General features: G+C 44.0%; 1 protein-coding gene across 17 annotated transcripts in view; it reads left to right on the plus strand.

Annotated features, from left to right (window-relative positions):
* The window catches only part of ARID1B (AT-rich interaction domain 1B), a 451,067-nt gene that overhangs the window by 311,321 nt on the left and 121,209 nt on the right, over window positions 1–18,537 (plus strand). For all 17 annotated transcript variants that reach the window (XM_075924505.2, XM_075924502.2, XM_075924499.2 and 14 more), the window contains one exon: window positions 12,476–12,719. In XM_075924505.2, coding sequence (XP_075780620.2) covers window positions 12,476–12,719 — 244 coding nt within the window. The remainder of the gene's footprint in view (window positions 1–12,475; window positions 12,720–18,537) is intronic.

The raw sequence follows: 18,537 nt of genomic DNA on the forward strand, positions 1-18,537 counted from the left end.
CTATAGTACGCCCACATCTTGGATATTATGTACAGATGTAGTCTCCTCAAAGAAGATATTTTGGCATTAGAAAAGGTTCAGAAAAGAACAACTAAAATAATTATGTGTTGGAACGGGTCCCATACAAGGAAAGGCTAAAGAGACTGGGACTTTTCAGTTTAGAAAAGAGGAGACGGAGGGGGGGATATAATAGAGGTATACAAAATCATGAGTGGTGTGGAGAGGGTGAATAAAGAAAACTTATTTATTTGTTCCCATACTATAAGAACTAGAGGACACCAAATTAAATTAATGGGTAGCTGGTTTTAAATTAATAAAAGAAAGTTCTTCTTCACACAGCGTGTAGTCAACCTGTGGAACTCCTTGCTAGAGGAGGCTGTGAAGGCTAGAACTATAACAGAGTTTAAAAAAGAGCTAGATAAATTCATGGAGGTTAGATCCATAAAAGGCTATTAGCTAGGGGGGCAAGGAATGGTGCCTCTGGCCTCTGTTTGACAAAGGCTAAAGAAGGGATGGCAGGAGACAGTTCGCTTGATCATTGTCTTCGGTCCACCCTCTCTGGGGCAGCTAGTGCTGGCCACTGTTGGCAGACAGGATACTGGGCTAGATGAACCTTTGGTCTGACCCAGTATGGCCATTCTTATGTTCTTAAGGTCTAGAGAACATGACCTGTGAAGGACGACTGAAAGAACTGGGCTTGTTTAGTTTGGAAAGGAGAAGACTGAGAGGGGACATGATAGCACTTTTCAGGTATCTAAAAGGATGTCACAAGGAGGAGGGAGAAAAATTGTTCTCCTTAGCCTCTGAGAATAGAACAAGAAGCAATGGGCTTAAATTGCAGGAAGGGAGGTTTAGTTTGGACATTAGGAAAACCTTCCTAACTGTTGGGTGGTGAAACACTGGAATAAGTTGCCTAGCGAGGTTGTGGAAACTCCATCTCTGGAGATATTTAAGAGCAGGTTAGATAGACATCTATCAGAGATGGTCTAGAGCAGGAGTGGCCAACCCGTTACAGACGAAGAGCTAAATAGCGGTGGATAGAGTGAGAAGAGCCATGTACCGGGGGGAAAGGGGGAGTTGGTCAACAACAACAAACTGCGCCGAGGAAAAATAGGTGCCGGTACAGCGTCCCAGGGCATACCATCACAAAAAAAGCACTGGGAAGGGGTAAGAGGTGCAAGCTCTGGGAGGGAATTTGGGTGCAGGAGGAAGTAGAGAAGAGGATGCTGGCTCAGGGAGGGGGCTCCAGGCTGGAGAGTGTTGGGGTCAGGTGGAGGATTGGGGTGCTGAGCAAGCCGCAGGCTTGTGGCTGTGAGGGTGCGGGAGTTTGGGCTGGGGTGCATGAGGGGTTCAGGGCAGGGAGGCTGGGAGTATGATGGGCTCAGGACACAGATTTGCAGTGTGTGGATGGTGCAGGAGTGTTGTGGCAGAAGACTGGGGATGTGGGGGTGCAGGAGTTTGGGGCTGTGAGAGGCTCAGGACAGGGGGTTCCAGTGTATGATAGGCTCAGATTTGGGTTCTGAGGGGGTGCAGGAGTGTTATAATGCTGCGGCCAGATGGGGGCTTGACCCCAATTGGGGGCTTGTTGGCCAGGCTTCATTTTTAAATAAAACATTATGTCAAACAGAGACAGCTGGGGCCAGTACCTGGGGATCCTGGGTCTCAATAAGTGCTCTGACTGTTCTTCCTTTCCCCTGCCCCAGGCTCCTCTCCCCTCCCCCCCCCCCGCCCCACTCTAACCCAGTCTCCCTCCCCTTCCCCAGAACCAGGCACACACACACCCCCAACCCAATCCCCATCCCCAGAGCCAGTCACCGACCCCCCTTCCAACCTAATTCTTGGGTCCTAGAGGCGGAGACACTGCCGCTACAGCCACACGCGTCTCCCTCCAGGTTCTGGGGTGCGTGCACTGAGCGGCTGGCCTTGACATGTGCTGGCTAGGATGCCATGAGTACCCTCCCCCAACCCAATTCCCCTCCCCTCTGCTTCCCCAGACTAGAGCCAGGCACCCCACCCCCCCGCTCTAAAGCAATCCCCCTCCCCCTCCGGCTTTAACCTAATTATCAGGTCCCAGAGCCACCGCCACCACTACAGCTGTATGTCTCCCTCCAGGCGCTGGGGTGCGTGCACTGAGCAGCCGGCACGCCATGTGCCCCCCCCCCCACCAATTCCCCTCCCTTCCCTTTCCCCAGAGCCAGACACCTCTCCTTCCCCGCTCTAACGCAATCCTCTCCCCCCCCCCCAACCTTATGCTAGGGTCCTGGAGTTAGAGCCGCTGCCGCTGCTACCGCCACGTGCATCTGGGATGCCATGCGCACCTCCCCCACACACCTGATCCCCCCCCTTCTCCAGAGCCAGGCATCTCTCCCTCCTTCCCCCTTTACCCAATTCCCCTGCCCTACTGACCTTATGCCCAGGTCCTGGAGCCAGAGCTGCCACTGGCGCCACAGCTACACCCGTCACCCTTGCTGCTACCTGCGCTCAGCAGCTGGACAGCAAAATGGAATAACGTTAGTTAAATTTTTTGAGGAGTAACGTTAGTTTGAACCAAGGGGTTTGGTTCGAAATAACGTGTCCTGGCACGCACTTTCATTTTTGAAACCAGCTGTTGATCGGAGTAACGCGCCGGCGAGATCATGGTAATGAAGCATGGGCTATTTAAATCCCCTCTTCATTGACTATTTGGAATGCCTACATTTGCATCCCTAGTTCGAACTAGGGTGCAAGTGTAGACATACGCTGTATGTTTATTTCCTGGAAATGTTCCCATCAGATGGGAACTTCAGATGAAATGCTGGGTCCATTGAAGTCAATGGCAAAACTGACATGGATTTGAATGGTACCATGATTTTACCCTTAATAATGGATGCTGAATGGTACTTAGACTTTTGCATATGATATAGCCACTGCTGACATCACAAAGTCAGAGGATTATCAGTTCTAAACAAAAACAAAGTCTTTTTTTAAAGAATTTGCTCAAACATGTTCTTGATTGCTGAAGTTAATACTGGACTTTGGAAGGAAATTATTCTTCGTTTTTGGGAACCTGTTCTGCATAACTTTTCAAAAATAGTATATAACCCAACAAGAACAAAATAGCATGTAAGGGTGTGTCTACACAGCAAGCTATTTCAGAATAGTGGCCATTATTCCGAAATAACTATGCAAGCATCTACACAGCAATCCCGTTATTTCAAAATAATTTTGAAATAATGGATGGCTTATTCCGACTTCTACAAACCTCAGATTTGCACAAAGAGATTGTAACAGCCTCAATATTAAATAAATAGGTTGGCTGATTTTGTTTCTTCACCTTGTGCTGAGTGGAGAATTGTGGGTAGGAGGTACTATATATGTCCTGTCAGATAAGATTTTAGGGGATGCATTTGGAGTATTTTTGGCATGACTAGATCAGGATTACAGCATGCATAGTTTGGAAAGAAGAGATCTGCCCTGGGAGCTAACATTAGTACATGAAAGGTTTTTCCTGATGGTGTCCATCATTCTTGTGCCTGTGGATTTTTCCAGTTGCAAAAGAAATCTGAGGCTGTTAACTCACTTGCTGTCTAGACAACGTGACCAGCAGGGTCTTTGGAAGACTTCTTGAATCACACTATTATAGACTGCTTTGTGATGAAAAGAGGTCTTTAAAATATGTTGAAATTTAAACAGAGCTATTGTGGCTTTTTTCTTTGTGTGTTTGTCAGCCAAATCATTGGCTGAAAGTTAATCTCTATTAACTAGCATATTGTTCATAATCCCCTATAGTTCCAAAACAATAGCGAAGTGTGTGTATCTACTTGTGTATATTATATATGAATCTATATTTGCTTATATTTTAAACATTAAGTGTGTGTGTGTGTGTGTGTGTGTGTGTGTATACACACTTTTAAAATTGTTCAGGGGGCATATTATATAGCACTCTTATCTTTTTAGCAACAACATCTTAAATACTATTAAAAAAACCATGAGAAGGCCTGAGTTTATTAACTTCAGACTCAGTCCAGGTTGAGTCCAAAAACCTATACTGCAGCACTACAGCCTTGCAGCCTGAGTTTGAGTCAGCTGATGTGGACCAACTGTGGGTGTTTAATTGCAGCATATATATACCCTATGTGATGTGTTTTTGTGTTCAGCTATGAATGTCCTAATGCTGTCAAATTAATTATGTTTAGAATCTTGTCTGCTACCAGGATTATCATCAAGTTATTGCATTCTCACTTTTGTTCTTGGCTTTTTATTTTTATTTTATTTTTTTATTTGTTGGTTCTAGTAATATACCTTGAGTGAGAAGGATTATTATATATTATTTATCTGTTGATGTGTTTTGTTGTTTCCCCTCTGCTTCACTAATGAGTAACCTTAGGTTTCCAGGTTCTTTATGAGCAGTTTACTTCCTCTTACCCTGCTGGCTGTATTACAACTGTGGATCGGAATCAAGAATGGCTCTCCTGTAAAACTCTGATAAGATTGTACCATCAGGAAAGTGTATCATAATAATCCTAAACACAATGCGAACCTGTCCATTTTAGCTCTTGTACTTGTCACATGGGCAAGAATAAAGGTTGTGCATATGTGGAAGGTGAGGGGGGAAAGGAAAGATAGTCACAGATAACACATTTCCTAAGAGGCATGAATCCTGCACAGGGACAGCTAGGTTTGTAATCAAGTTTTATCTAGAAACTAGCTTTGAGAACTGGTGGGGGATGTCTTGAATAATAGAGATACTAACCTAGATAATGTAGCATTTTGGCACGATTTGTTAGCAGAAGATAGAGAAAATTGTATATTACCCTTTATTTTTCTTTAAACCTGGCACCGCATTCTAAAACTAATATAAAGTAGATAACACTTAATAAGATTATTCTACAAGAAACAAACCTGTGTAGCAAAAGATGTTTGGCAAGAGTAAGTTTGCTTTGCTTTATTCCAGGAAATCAGAGCCTTACGGATGAAGCCTCTGAAAAAAAAAAAGTAGAATTTAAGGCATGCCTTGGGGTATGGGGATTTCAGCCCCTTAAAAGAATCCTTGCAATTACCTAACCTGCCAGCTTTCCAACAAGATAAATGGAACCACTGTAGCTTGAAGGTGCCTTGGTTTGAATGAGATGCAGTAAGTAAGGTCTCTCTGTTCTTTACAGGCATCATAGATCTGATAGTACTTATAAAAAAAGAATAGAGTTGGTGCCCTGCTGACTAAATTGTCCTCTAGAGAAGTATTAGTTACAGAGCTTCTTTGTTAACTAGACTGCATGCTTAAACCACTGTGGTACTTCTCTTATTAGCAGGTTTTTAAATAGCTTTGCATATAGATAAGTAAAGTGTGTGTGTAAGTGTATTTATATAATTTACATATAAAAATGTATGTGCACACATAATGTGTATATAATTCCTGTAATGTGGAAATTACATACTACTTTATTACTGTTCTGTTACTTGGACGAACAGCAAACATTAAAATGCTGCTGATGTGAGAACAATAAGAAGACCTCTGCTCTTACTGTCTGGATAATGCCTGCATTCTCTTCCTTAAGTAATTTTCTCATGTGCCTTTTATAAAAGAAGGCTGCACCACTCTTGCATTGCATGTAATCAGTGGGGGGAGGCAGAAGGAGGTCACAAGCAGTTATCAAATTAAAAGAAAAAAATGACAGACAACCCCATGGCAGTTGAAGCAAAATGCAGGACAATATAGCACTTTAAAGACTAACAAGATGGTTTATTAGATGATGAGCTTTCGTGGGCCAGACCCACTTCCTTTTGTTTTCTCTTTGCCCACTGTAACCTGTGCAAATAACCCTGTGGATAATATTCACTGTTGTGAGAGAGCTTACATGTTTATCTGTTTTCTTTTGCTTGGCAAAGCACACATTATTACTATGATAACATCCCTGGCAGTGCGGCTAAATGAATCATGAGGTGTGTGTGTACGGTATCCAGCTCTGTAAGGAAATCCTGCTCTTTGTTCAGTGTGTGTGTATCATGATGTACTGGGGAGGAGGGTCAGTCAGGTCAGGCTCAACTAGTGTGCAGCGCAGTTGAAGCCTATCTGTTGTTTGAGCTCTCTCTCCGTCTCTTTCTCTTTGGACATAGTTTAGCTCTTTAAGCAAAGTAGCATCACGTGAGCTCCCCTCCTCCTTTGCTTTTATGAATGAGCTGCATCAGGTTTGTGAGGAAATCCCTTGAAGGCATGCACTTGAGGAAATGCCTGGGACTTGTCACTCACTCCTCCCCCAGGGGGGATTAACAGAATGAGAAGTCATAATGCAACCTGATGGAAAAATGAACTTCACTCATGTCTCCCGCCTTCTTCCCCTACACATACGCACTCAGCAAGTCAAAGATAAATGGTGATATTATGGTGAACTCTCAAGTTTTGCCTTGATCCCTGAACTGTAAATCATTTCATCATGCACAGTATTACCCGCTTAAAACATTTTTTTTCAAACCTCACTTGGCTTCATGAAACGAGTGATGTTTAGCCGCCCCCCGACTACTCCCCCCCCCAAAAAAAGGTTAAGTCTGAACTATTGTTTGAGTGGAATGGCCACTCAAAAACCAGAATTTTTTATATGTAGATAGTCCCAGGATTTGTCTTAATTGTGAATTGCTTCTATTCTGCTAGATTCTGTTTTCAGTTGTCATATGTTTTTCAGCAGCATTTGTTTTATAAGCAGCTTTTTCCCACTTTTGTTACACAGTACGATAGTAATCATTTGCTTCTGTGTAAAGGTACACTATGTTATGCATGGAAAAGCAGTAATTACTTACCTATTTGTCAAATATACTCCTGTTTAAAATCTCTCTAATTACTCTCTACTGTATGAAATATCTTCATTACTTGCTAATACTTTGTACAGTTAGTAGTAGTTTTAGAGCAGACTAAACAAAAACAGTTTATCCCCAATTATACTATTATACTACTCGGGCAGATGACCATTTTGCGGGGCCCAGGGCAGCCCAATTTCGCGGGGCCCCCCTTTGCCACGGCGCATGCGCAGGGCTTCTTGATACTATCCGCCCCTGATACTACTATTTTCAGAGGGTTGCAGCCTTACTATAAAATCAGTGCAGAACTGACATAGAGGGTCAGATTATGAATATGGATTCCCATTTTTACATGCACAATGAATTACGCCTACAGTTTTGTGCTCATAAGGAAAAAGTGTGACTATCATGAATGTAAAGTTGTGCCTACAGAAACAGAGGCCTTATTTGGATTAAGGATGTGAAAGGTTAACCAGTTAACTGGTCAGCATTACCCTTAATACTTACTGATTCTGGAACTGGTGGTGCCTGGAGCAGCTTCCCACCCAACATTGGGCAGGGAGCTAATCCAGCCCTGCCAGGGGCTGCAGACAGGGCCCATTTCAGCCCAGCTGCAGCACAGGGGGAGGGTACTCTGGTCTTGCTGGGCTGGAGCAGCCACCCCTTAATTGGTTAATTAGTTAAACTTCACATTTAACCGGTTAACCAATTACATAGTATTTTACATCCCTGATTTGGATGGGAAAGAAGGTTCACAAAGCATCATGCTGGGAGCTAATCTGAAGTATAAATGGAGAGTCAGGTACAGACAGTCGTCCTCATTATATGCAAGCAAGAGTAGAGTCCACCATCTTGGGCATTTTTTTCTACTGATTGGGTTTTTAAGATGTTTGTTTTGCACTTAAACTCATACAACTTGGAAGTCAATTTTAGTTGTCAATTTTTTTTAGAGGGTGAGTCTTTTGTAAGGGGACCATTGGGAGATGGGAAATTTGTTACTATTAAGGATACTTCTTTACAATCTGGCCCAAAGTATTGTATATTCAACAAAAATATTGTTGAGTTCTTCCGTTGCTTGTCAAAAATGTGGCTGATATTTATACATTAATAATTTGTCTCTTCATCAGTTCTCCTCTCAGACAGAGTCAGATTCTCTATATACCTTACTCATGTGACTAATCATGTTGGCTTCAGTGGAACAACTCTTGTAAGATTAGAACCATGTGAGCAAGATTAGAACCACATGCTAAATGGTCTGCCATCCCAGTTATTTAATCCATTGGAGATTTGAGGTCATGAGATTACATATAGGAGTTGACTTATTTTATGTGTGAAATGTCAATCTTTTATTTGCACCTTACTTAGCTAATAGAATTACCAGCTTGCCTCCTAATATATACCTTACAATCTTAAAGTATTTGTTATCGTGTAAAAAAATCCACATTTTGCAATATTTCGGTTTTCTCAGTATCTGTTAAATATGAATGCTTACATAAGGGTTCCCTCTAATAGAAGGTTTGTGGACTTTTAGAGCTTCCAATTCTATTGAAAAATTATGGTTAGACATCTACCATTCTGCACCAGTTTTAGTTGTTTGCCATTTACTAACATCTACTCCTGAAGAACTAAGTAACGCAATAGGATTCAAGTTTCAGTCAAAAGTTAAGTTGTACCTTAAGTACAAGTGACCATGACTTGATCAATTTATAATATCCAAAAAGAGCAAAGTAAGGCCAGTAATAGATATACCTAGTACTTTAAAAGGGCCAGTTTCACAGAGCTCAGTGTGTTTGAGCTATTTTAGCCTGGAAGAATAATTTAATTAACAAAAATTAGATAATTGGGAGTTTTTTAAAAACACTTTACTAGATGCCCAAAAGACTACAGTTGAGGAACAAGGTTATATTGGTTTAAAAACTGACCTGGTTAAATAGGGGGACATAGACATCTATAAAAAGTAATATATAGAGAGAAAGAAGAAGAGGGACATTAAAGGCAATTAATATATAAATTAGAAGGTAGAAACTGTAGATGATTTATAAGGGAAGCAAAAAGAGAAATCCAAGGCCAGCAGGCATTTAAAAATCTTCAGGTTTTAAAATCCAGATAAATGCATCTAAGGGTATGTCTAGACTACAACCCTCTGTCACCAGAGGGATGTAAATTAGATATACCAAAATTGCTAATGAAGTGGGGATTTAAATATCCCGCACTTCATTAGAATAAAAATGGCTGCTGCTTTTTGCCGATGCGGCACTTTGCCGGCAAAAAGCAGCAGTCTAAACTGGGATCAGTCAACAAGGAAAGCCTTTTCCGACCGATCCCTTATGCCTTGTGCATATACCCAGTGGCCCCAAAATATGAGCCAGCAAGCCACTGACAGCCAGCCCTCCACCGCTCCCCAGGAGCAACCTGCTAGCTCTCAGGATGCCTGCCAGGGCCCAGAGAAGGTGGGCACCTCCTGGTCCAGGGTGGAGATCATGGACCTTATTCAGGTTTGGGGGGGGAAGCCCCCAACGTCCATGATCTCTGCACTAGATGGAGGAATGCGGCCGTCTGTGGCAGGATAGCTGCCAACTTGGCCACCAAAGGCCACATGCGAATCCAGGAGCAGGTTTGCATGTCAATCAAATTGGTCCGACGACACCCCCAATCCTGAGCCCTGAGCTTCCTCTCCCCCTTCTTCCCCTTGCTTCCCCCTTCTAGCTTCCTCCTCCCAGGTTTCCCCCTCCTCTCTCCCATCCTCTCTTCTCCTCTCTCCGGCCTCCTTTCCCCAATCTCACCAGTTTCATTCCCCCCCCCCCCCGTTTTGTTAAATAATGAGAGTTTGTGTTCATGAAAATACATGTATTTTATTTGACATTAGGAAGGTGGGTTAGGGAGGGGTAAGTGGAAGGACGTGAGGGGGGAATGAGGCACAAGCCCTCAGTGGGGCAGACCAGGGAGGCTCTTAGTGCTCCTCAGGCTGGAAGCACTCCTGCAGGGCCTCCTGGATACTGACAGCCCCCCGATGGACCTCCTGGATGGCAGCCTGCAGAAAGTGCAGCCACGCTTGCAGCAACACATGCAAGAGAAGCACCAGAGGACAGCTCTGGCTCCGTGTTGCAGAGTGCTTTGGTGTCCCGAGTGAGGGCAATCAGAGCATGCAGAGACAAAATGTTTTGCTTTCCCTCATTGAGGTAGACAAGTAAGCAGGGAAACCTGAGAACTGGCTGTCTGGGGGGATCCCTTTAAGCACAGACCTCAGATAGCCTCAGGCAGCAGCCCTACACAGTATGTCCTGACCTGGTGCCCTGCTGGAACTGGTTCCGCCAACCTTAAATGTGATTCAGAGTCCACTCGGTGTGGATGCGCTATTTCGAAATAGCAAAATGCTATTGTGCCAATACTTTTAAAATTTAAACAGGATAACCATATTACTGTAAGTCACAGGCAAGATAATGGAGTTGCCAATATGGGACTTAATAAAGAATTAAATGAAAGTACTGTAATGAATGCCAGTCAGTAAGGGTTTATGGAATATGGATCCTGTCAAACCACTTGATGTCTTTTTTTAATTAGATTACAAATTTGGTTGATAAAGGCAATGCAGTTGATTTAATATACTTGGACCTTTGTGAGGCAGTTGACATGGTGCCATGCAACATTTGATTAAAAAATTAGAGGTGATATAAAATTAACATGGAACACATTCAGTGTAATTGTAAACATGGAATCGTCATCAAGCATGTGTGTTTTTAGAGGGGTCCTACAGGGACTGGCTCTTGGTTGTACTCTATTTAACATTTTACCAGTGATCTGAAAGAAAGCACAAAATCATCACTGATAAAGTTTGCAGATGACATGAAAATTGGGGGAGTGGTAAGTAATGATGATAAGAAAGATCATTGATTCAGAGCAGCCTAAATCACTTGGTAAACTTGGCAAAAGCAAATAAATATGTGCTTTTATATGGTCAAATGTAAGTGAGTAGGTCTAGAAACAAAGAGCGTAGGCCAGTGGTCCCCAACCATTTGGAGCTGCCAGGCGCCAGGGGGCGGGGCCATTCGCCCGCCGGGAGACAGAGGGCGGGGACACTCGTGCGCCCAGGGGCGGGGCCGTGCATATGCCACACCCCCATGAGCCATGTGCCTCGGGCCAGCAACCCCATGCGCCGCATGGCCACAGCCAGGGCCGCCCATTCGCCACAAGCCTGGGGCCGGAGCCCTCCAGAGCTGCGCGCCTAGGGCCAGCACCCCCCCATAGCTGCGCACCTAGAGCCAGCACCCCCCATAGCTGCACGGGGAGACCAATTCGCCATGTGCCCAGGGCCGGCGCCCCCCATAGCCGTGCGCCTGGGGATGGGGCGGCCAATTTGCCACGTGCCTGAGGCCAGGGCGGCCAATTCACTGTGCGCCCGGGGCCAGCACTCCCCGTGTGCCCGGGGCTGGTGCTGCTTATGCACAGTGCGCCTGGGGCCGGCACTGCGCATGCACCACGCGCCCGGGGTGGGGTCAGCCCCGAGCCCTTGGCGGGTGCCCACAAATGGCACCGTGTTGGGAACCACTGGAGTAGGCCATACATTCAGGATGGGGAACTACATTTTGGGAAGCAATGGCTCTGAAAATAATTTGGGGGATGTGGTGGATTGTCCGTTGCATCTTGGGCTGCTAGTGTGATGCCAAGGCTGAAAGGACTTATGTGACCTTTGGGTGCATAAACAGGGACATTTTGAGTAGAAGCAGAAAGATTATTTTGGCATTGGGACAACCACTGCTAGAATACGGTATCCAGTTCTGGTGTCCGCAATTCAAGAAGAGAGGAGAGCCACAAGAATGATTAAAGGATCGGAAGATATGCCTTATAATGATAAACTCATTGAGTTGAAATCTATTTAGCTTAACAAAGAGAATACTAAATGTGACTTTATTTCAATCTATAAGTACTTACCTGAGGAACAAATATTTAATAATGGACTGTTCAGTGAAGTAGAGAATGACATAATATGATCCAATGGCTGGAAGCTGAAGCTAAACTAATTCAGATAGTAACAATAAAGCATAAATTCTTAATGGTGAGGATATTTAACCATTGGAACAAATTACCTATAGTTGTGGTGGAGTCTGCATTGCTGGACATTTTGAAATCAGGATTGGATTTTTTTTCTATATGGTACATTATTTAAAAATTATTGTTCTGAGGTCTGTGTTTACACAGGCTGTCAGACTACATGATCACAGTGCTTCCTTCTGGCCTTGGAATCTAGGAATCTAAACCTTTAGGGGATGTACCCAGCCTTCGTCTGATGAAAATTGTACTTCACCAGCATTCAGATAAATGAGGTTACGTAGGGAACATTTTCTGCAGCTGTAGAAATGCAGCCATGTCTGAAAAGAAGGAGCTGTTTAATAGTGTATAGTGACATCATATAGTAGTTAAGGGAAACAAGTGAAAAGCAATGAATCCAGCGAAAACTAGAGGAGGGATTTTAGATTGGTAAAATGTTATACAAGCTGGGATTTAACTAATAGACCAGCTCAAACTTCCTTACTATTGCAATTGGATCTTTAATGAAACAAGTGGCCAGCCCTGTCATCATCCTTTTACAAATAATAATGGTTTTTGTCCAAGTGCAGGGAGTTTCTTACCGCCCTGATAGTTTTCAGGTAGTGTGCCTTGGGTGTTAGTTCTCACTCCTGCTCTGTTTTTGTCTCTTCTTCTCACTCAGGATTTATCCGGTTCCATTGATGACCTGCCCACTGGAACTGAAGCAACACTGAGTTCAGCAGTTAGTGCCTCAGGTTCTACAAGCAGCCAGGGAGAGCAGAGTAACCCTGCACAGTCACCTTTCTCCCCTCATGCTTCCCCACATCTCTCTGGCATCCCAGGAGGTCCATCGCCTTCCCCTGTAGGCTCACCTGTTGGAAGCAACCAATCAAGATCAGGTCCAATTTCTCCTGCAAGTATTCCAGGTAAATTTGTTTTTAAAACAATAAATGAGTAGAAATATGATGTTTTATGTAATTTAAAAAATAATTACTCCTGTGGTCTGCGTATTTAAAATTCATTCAGGTTATGGAAATCTTGCATTTGTTTGGCCTTGTACAGTTAAAATTAGGGATGTGAATGGGTATCCTGTTAACCATTAACCAGGAGCAGGCCCCCACTCATGGCCCCTCATGGGTGGAGGGCTGCTCCAGCCCCATGGGGCTTCTAGCTCCAAACCCACATGGGCTAGGAGTCAGCAGCCTCCTGGGGCTGGGGCGGGGGAGGGGGATCGTGGAAGCAGCATCAGGGAGTGTGAGGGCTGCCAGTTCCTTTTCCGTGCAGGCTCGCAGGTCGGCCAGAAGCAGCACCCCCCTGTGAGGCCTAAAGCCAGCAGCTCCCGCTCATTCCTCCCGTGCTGCCACTTCCAGCTACATATGATGCTGCCAACTCTCATCCCAGGGTCGGAAGCAGTTGGACTGGGGTAGCCCCTGCCTATGGTGCAGGGACTGCACCAGCCCGCCTTCCCCCTGCCCAGCCCCATTTAATCAGTTAACCAGTTAAACTTACTGTTTAACCAGATAACTAAACAAGCAGTATTTTACATCCCTAGTTAAAATGCACATTTATCAGAAATGGGTTCAAACCAAAACTTTAGATCAAATCCCCCTGAACCCTTCGATTCTTCTGGTCTAGATCCAAAATTGTGCTTATTGCTATTTATCATTATATAATGGACAGATCAAAACCTCTGGTCCAAATTTGAGGGAAGAACAGTTGAGAGCTTTTCATTTGGGGTAATCCTTGGATCAGTCTCTGAAAAGCTTCACACTTTTTGAATAATTATGGGGCCCTTTTAAATTCTACATTAATTCTACATTCTGGCTGTGTCTAGACTGGCAAGTTTTTCCACAAAATCAGATGATTTTGTGGAAAAACTTGCCAGCTGTCTACACTGGCCGCTTGAATTTCTGGAAAAGCACTGACGATCTCATGTAAGATCGTCGGTGATTTTCCGGAAATACTATGCTGCTCCCATTTGGGCATAAGTCTTTTTCCGAAAGACTTTTGTGCAAAAGGGCCAATGTAAACAGCACAGTAGTGTTTTCTGCAAAAAAGCCCCGATTGCGAAAATGGCGATTGGGGCTTTTTTGCGGAAAACTGCGTCTAGATTGGCCACGGACGCTTTTCCGCAAAAAGTGCTTTTGCGGAAAAGCATCCTGCCAATCTAGACGTGCTTTTCCGAAAATGCTTTTAACGGAAAAGTTTTCCGTTAAAAGCATTTTCGGAAAATCATGCCAGTGTAGACGTAGCCTCTGAGTTTTTGTTGTCTTTGGTACCTGAAGTTGTATAGGGTACCATAAACACTGGAAGGGAATATAATCCATAACCTGTATTTTGAATGCATAGTTTGTGACATTAATGAAAACTAATAAAGATAGTATTTTCCACCCTGCAGCTGGAGAGAACAAGAAGTCACTAGAACTCCATCCCACCAGTAATAATGAAATGTTTACCACTCATTCTCTAATGCCACTTGGCATGTGGTACAAGGTAGTTCATGCAGACTGAGACATGCATGAAGATATCTTAAACTGCCCAGAGGAAAAAATATGTGTATCTAGATACATTCTAAACTCTTCGCCATCAGTCTAGCATGGTAGAGGTAGGCTGAAAATGTACACTGAATTTTATATGTTGCAATGAGGGCCCAACTCAAATGGCATTGCTCAAAGCCCCAAGTTTGTCTGAAAGAACCCAGCATGAAAATATGAGAAGTCAGTTCATTATATTTGGTACACATTCAGACAGTTGTGTCCAGCTAAATAAATGCGTGTTTTGTTTACATAATTAATTTTGACCAGGAAGTGGACATAGTTTTGAACATCATGCATCCTGTTCTATAGAATGATATGCCATTGCTGGAAGTGCCATCTTTGCAAATTAGCATTTTTAGGGATGACACAAAAATAAGATAGGCTTCCTGCTGGCCTAAGCAGCCTCCAGAATCAAGTTTTTCTAGCTCTTTTGGTAGATAATGAGCTTTCAGGCATAAACTAGAGCAGTTGCTGTCTTCCTGAATCTACAGACAGCTGCAGTGCCTTTGCTGCTGTTTATACCTTCCCAAGCAACAGCTACAAAATGAAATTAACAAGAGGATGCAACACTACCACCTGCCCCGGGAGCTGAGATCTTCATCAGCAGTGCCTGTCTGACCATACATGCACAACCCCCTCTTCTCCCACCCACCCCCCACTTTGCACCAAGAGCAGGATGTATATATAGTGTGGTGTGGCCCAACTGCCCCCCATCTTTGGTCTGGGGCGGAATTCACAACAGAGCCCACATCTCTTTTTCTTATCCTAACTTATCACTGCTAGATTTTATATGTTGCAGTGAGGGCAACATATACAATGTTTTACCTCTCAGTTTGTAACTTTCTGCTTCTTGACTTTCCCAACTGGGATTTTTTTTTCCTCTCGCCAATATCCCCAGACCTTCTGAGTTTAAGAGGTATGTTTCCTGCTGGATCACCTTCCCTGTAGTAGATGGGCAGCCATATTACTTAGGAGAAGGACACATATCCCCCAAAAGTATGCTCACTGCCACAGCCTCATAGCCAGGGCCTGAAAAGGCTAGGACATTTTGTTGTGACTTCTTATGGGGAAATCATTAAGTCCAGCACTGGATCTTGCCCCAGGTACTTTCTCCTGCAGCTCTCTCACTCTGCTGGATCATCCACAACCCTTATTCACCACGCCCCTCTAAAAGAAGATCTTGTTCCTATTCTGACGAAATGGGCTTCCTCATAACCTTGTGAGACACCACTACCAGAATGCCATCCAATGTGAGGTCAGGTGCCTTGACATTCTTGGAGAGGGGACATAGCTCTAGCACCCATTAGAGTACCTCTGGTATTAGAGCTAAGCGAAGGTCTAAAGACGCTAACTGGCCAGACCTACAGACCGAGACACAAGACCTTGAAAAAGAGTGCCAGTCATCTCAAGCAGACCAACTTTGACTCTTATGACATGGATAGCACTACCAATGCTGATGGCCATTTCAGGACCAAACAAGTCCTCGGCACCAAGCACGCCTTCTGCTCCATCTGCTTGCTGCTCAGAAAAATGCTCTCCCTTGGACCAATACACACACTGGTGCCAGTGATGCCTCTCTCTCTGCCCCAAGAGTCCAGATACCCAAAAACCAGTGGGAGCTTGAAAGTTAAGGGCCGAGACTCAGTCTCCCAGTTACAGTGCTGAGATAATGGTGGAGAGGGTAACGGATAGTTTCTTCAGTTCGCCATGGGGACTCATCACTACTCTTCAGACTGTTGACAGCCCCCTGTGTGTTCTCCAGAGTCCTCACAGTAGTCACTGCCTAGCTACGTAAAGAAGGCATCATCATCTTTCCATACTTAGATGATTGTCTTCTCAAAAGCCTATCCGAAATCAATCCCTTGGAATGACAATGTAAACTTGGAGAAATCTACACTGACTTATGTGCAACACCTGGCATTTATCAGGGCACAATTAGATGCCATGCGAGTTAGAATTTTCCTCCCTCTTCCTCCCAGTTCACAGATTTTTTTACTGTCACCGATCTTGTATCCATGGTGAGAACCTGCCTCCAAATCTCAGCTGGGACATGTCTCCAGCTACTTGACCACGTGGTGGTGGTTGCATCCAAAGTAAAGTACATGTGATTATACATGCAGCATTTCCAGGTGTGGCTACATACAATCTATGTGCCTTAGACAGCAGCACAATCACCTGTCCATGCCTATAACAGTCAAGGACACTCTACTGTGGTGTGGGTAGCCCTCACAACATCTGTATTGGGGTTCCTTTCCTTCAGCCAGCACTATCCATGAGTCTAACAACTGAGGAGAGCACTCCTATAGTACAAGGCAGATGGTCCTTTACCGAATCCATCCTATGCATCAACTTCCTGGAGCTACGAGCAGCCCATGATGCCTGCTGATATTTTCTCTCTGATGGCACATACCACCATAAGAGTCATAATGGAATATGGCAGGGCAGGGCAAGGTCCAACTCTGCTTGGAGGTACTCGAGTTATAAAAAATGTTGCATACAACATGGCATTAGAATCTCAACTGTGTGCCTTTCTAAACTGCAGAACACCAATGTGGACTCACCAAGCAGGAGATTTTCCCATGATCATGAGTGGAAACTAGATACTTGAGATTTTTAACACATCTTAAGCTGATGAGGATTCTCCACCACAGACCTCTTTGCCCCACTGGAGACCTCCCACTGTACATAATCTTTTGTACGGGTAAGGTTGTGCCTTGTCCACATCCCAGATTTTTACCCCAGGTACCCTCCTCTTTCCATCTCGATCAACCTATCCACCTTCCCTGCTTCTTTCCAAAGCTGCACAGAAATCAACAAGAGGGAACATTGTACTCCCTGGATTTCAGACGAGCATTTGCTTTCTGTCTGGGACAGAAGTAAACCTTTCCAAAAATCACTATGCTTGTTCCTCTTGATGGCTGAAAGATTGAAAGGTGAAGCCATTTCTATGGGTGGGTGTTTAATCCTCTAGCTAAGACATGCTGAGTTCTTCAAGCCATATAAATGTTCTTGTCCTCTTCCACCCCACGTCTTCCATCTGTATGTAACATTGCCGATTGTCTAATATCTTCCATTCTGCCCAGCGACAATCACGATGCCTTGGGGGAGTGGGGGGAAGTAATAGGGAGCTTGTCTGTATTTCTGTGACCTGTGCTACTCAGGCTGCAGTATTTTTTAAACAAATATTCTTCAGTGTGCTCCCTCTCTTTCTTTTGTATTTTCTTTTTTGTTACTTTTCACTCCTTCCTCACCCTACCCGTGTTTGTTCTGACCTCACTTCTCTTGCCTCCTTCAGTGTCTTTCCGCACATTCTCCATGTGACATAGATTGGCTCATTCGATCATTCTCTCTCCAGCAAGTCATTGTAAAAAGAGCAGCTGTTGTGTTGCTGATAGCTATGACGGTGAAAGTCAAAATGTTGCAGGGGGGTCTTTCTGGGAAGGCCGTTAAAAGAAAGGTGTTGCTTTCCCAGGGTTTGCTGGAAGAGAAGCTTCCTTTTTCCCATCCCTCTTTTGTTGAAACAAGATCAACAACTAATGAAACATCAAAAGGGCAAACAAACAAACAGCCCATTATTAAACCTCCCAAGTGGCTGATTCCATTCCATTGCCTGTTTAAACTGTTTCTCCACCCCTCTGCAAATTTGCCATCCCATATTGCTTTCTGTCACACACTGTGAATTTCCTGGGAATGGATTGGCACAGACAGCCCTGACATTGGCACAGCCCTGAATCAGTGGGTCTTTCCTTTCTGTACTTTCTGAAAAGCTGGACTGATATTTCTTATGGTAAGTGGTACACATATCTGCTGGCTTTGTTTCCATCTATAATATACTATTAGAATATAGCACGGACAGTAACCACTGAAGGCAGAAAAGTCAAGTTGGATTTTTAAAAATGAAAAGTGCCTATTTTTCCCAGACCTATATCACTTCTCTCTCAGCTATACTGATATTACAGAGCCCATATTTTGCTCCTGAATTATTAAAAATAGGTCATTTTTAATTTCTGTATTATAAAGCATTATTTTATTTAATCAGAAATAAAGTTATCTTTAGTTTGTAGCTTTTTCCAGAATTAGATTACTATTTTAAAAATAAAATGTGATGCCCAGCACTGTGTTTAGGTCTTGGACTGTACCGAATTCAGCCTTACCCCAGTAGTGGAAGCTGACACAGCACAATATCAAAATGTGCTGCCGTTGCCAG

This window comes from Pelodiscus sinensis, chromosome 3 (assembly GCF_052426305.1).
Source record: "Pelodiscus sinensis isolate ZL-2025 chromosome 3, ASM5242630v1, whole genome shotgun sequence".
Taxonomy (NCBI): Eukaryota; Metazoa; Chordata; order Testudines; family Trionychidae; genus Pelodiscus; species Pelodiscus sinensis.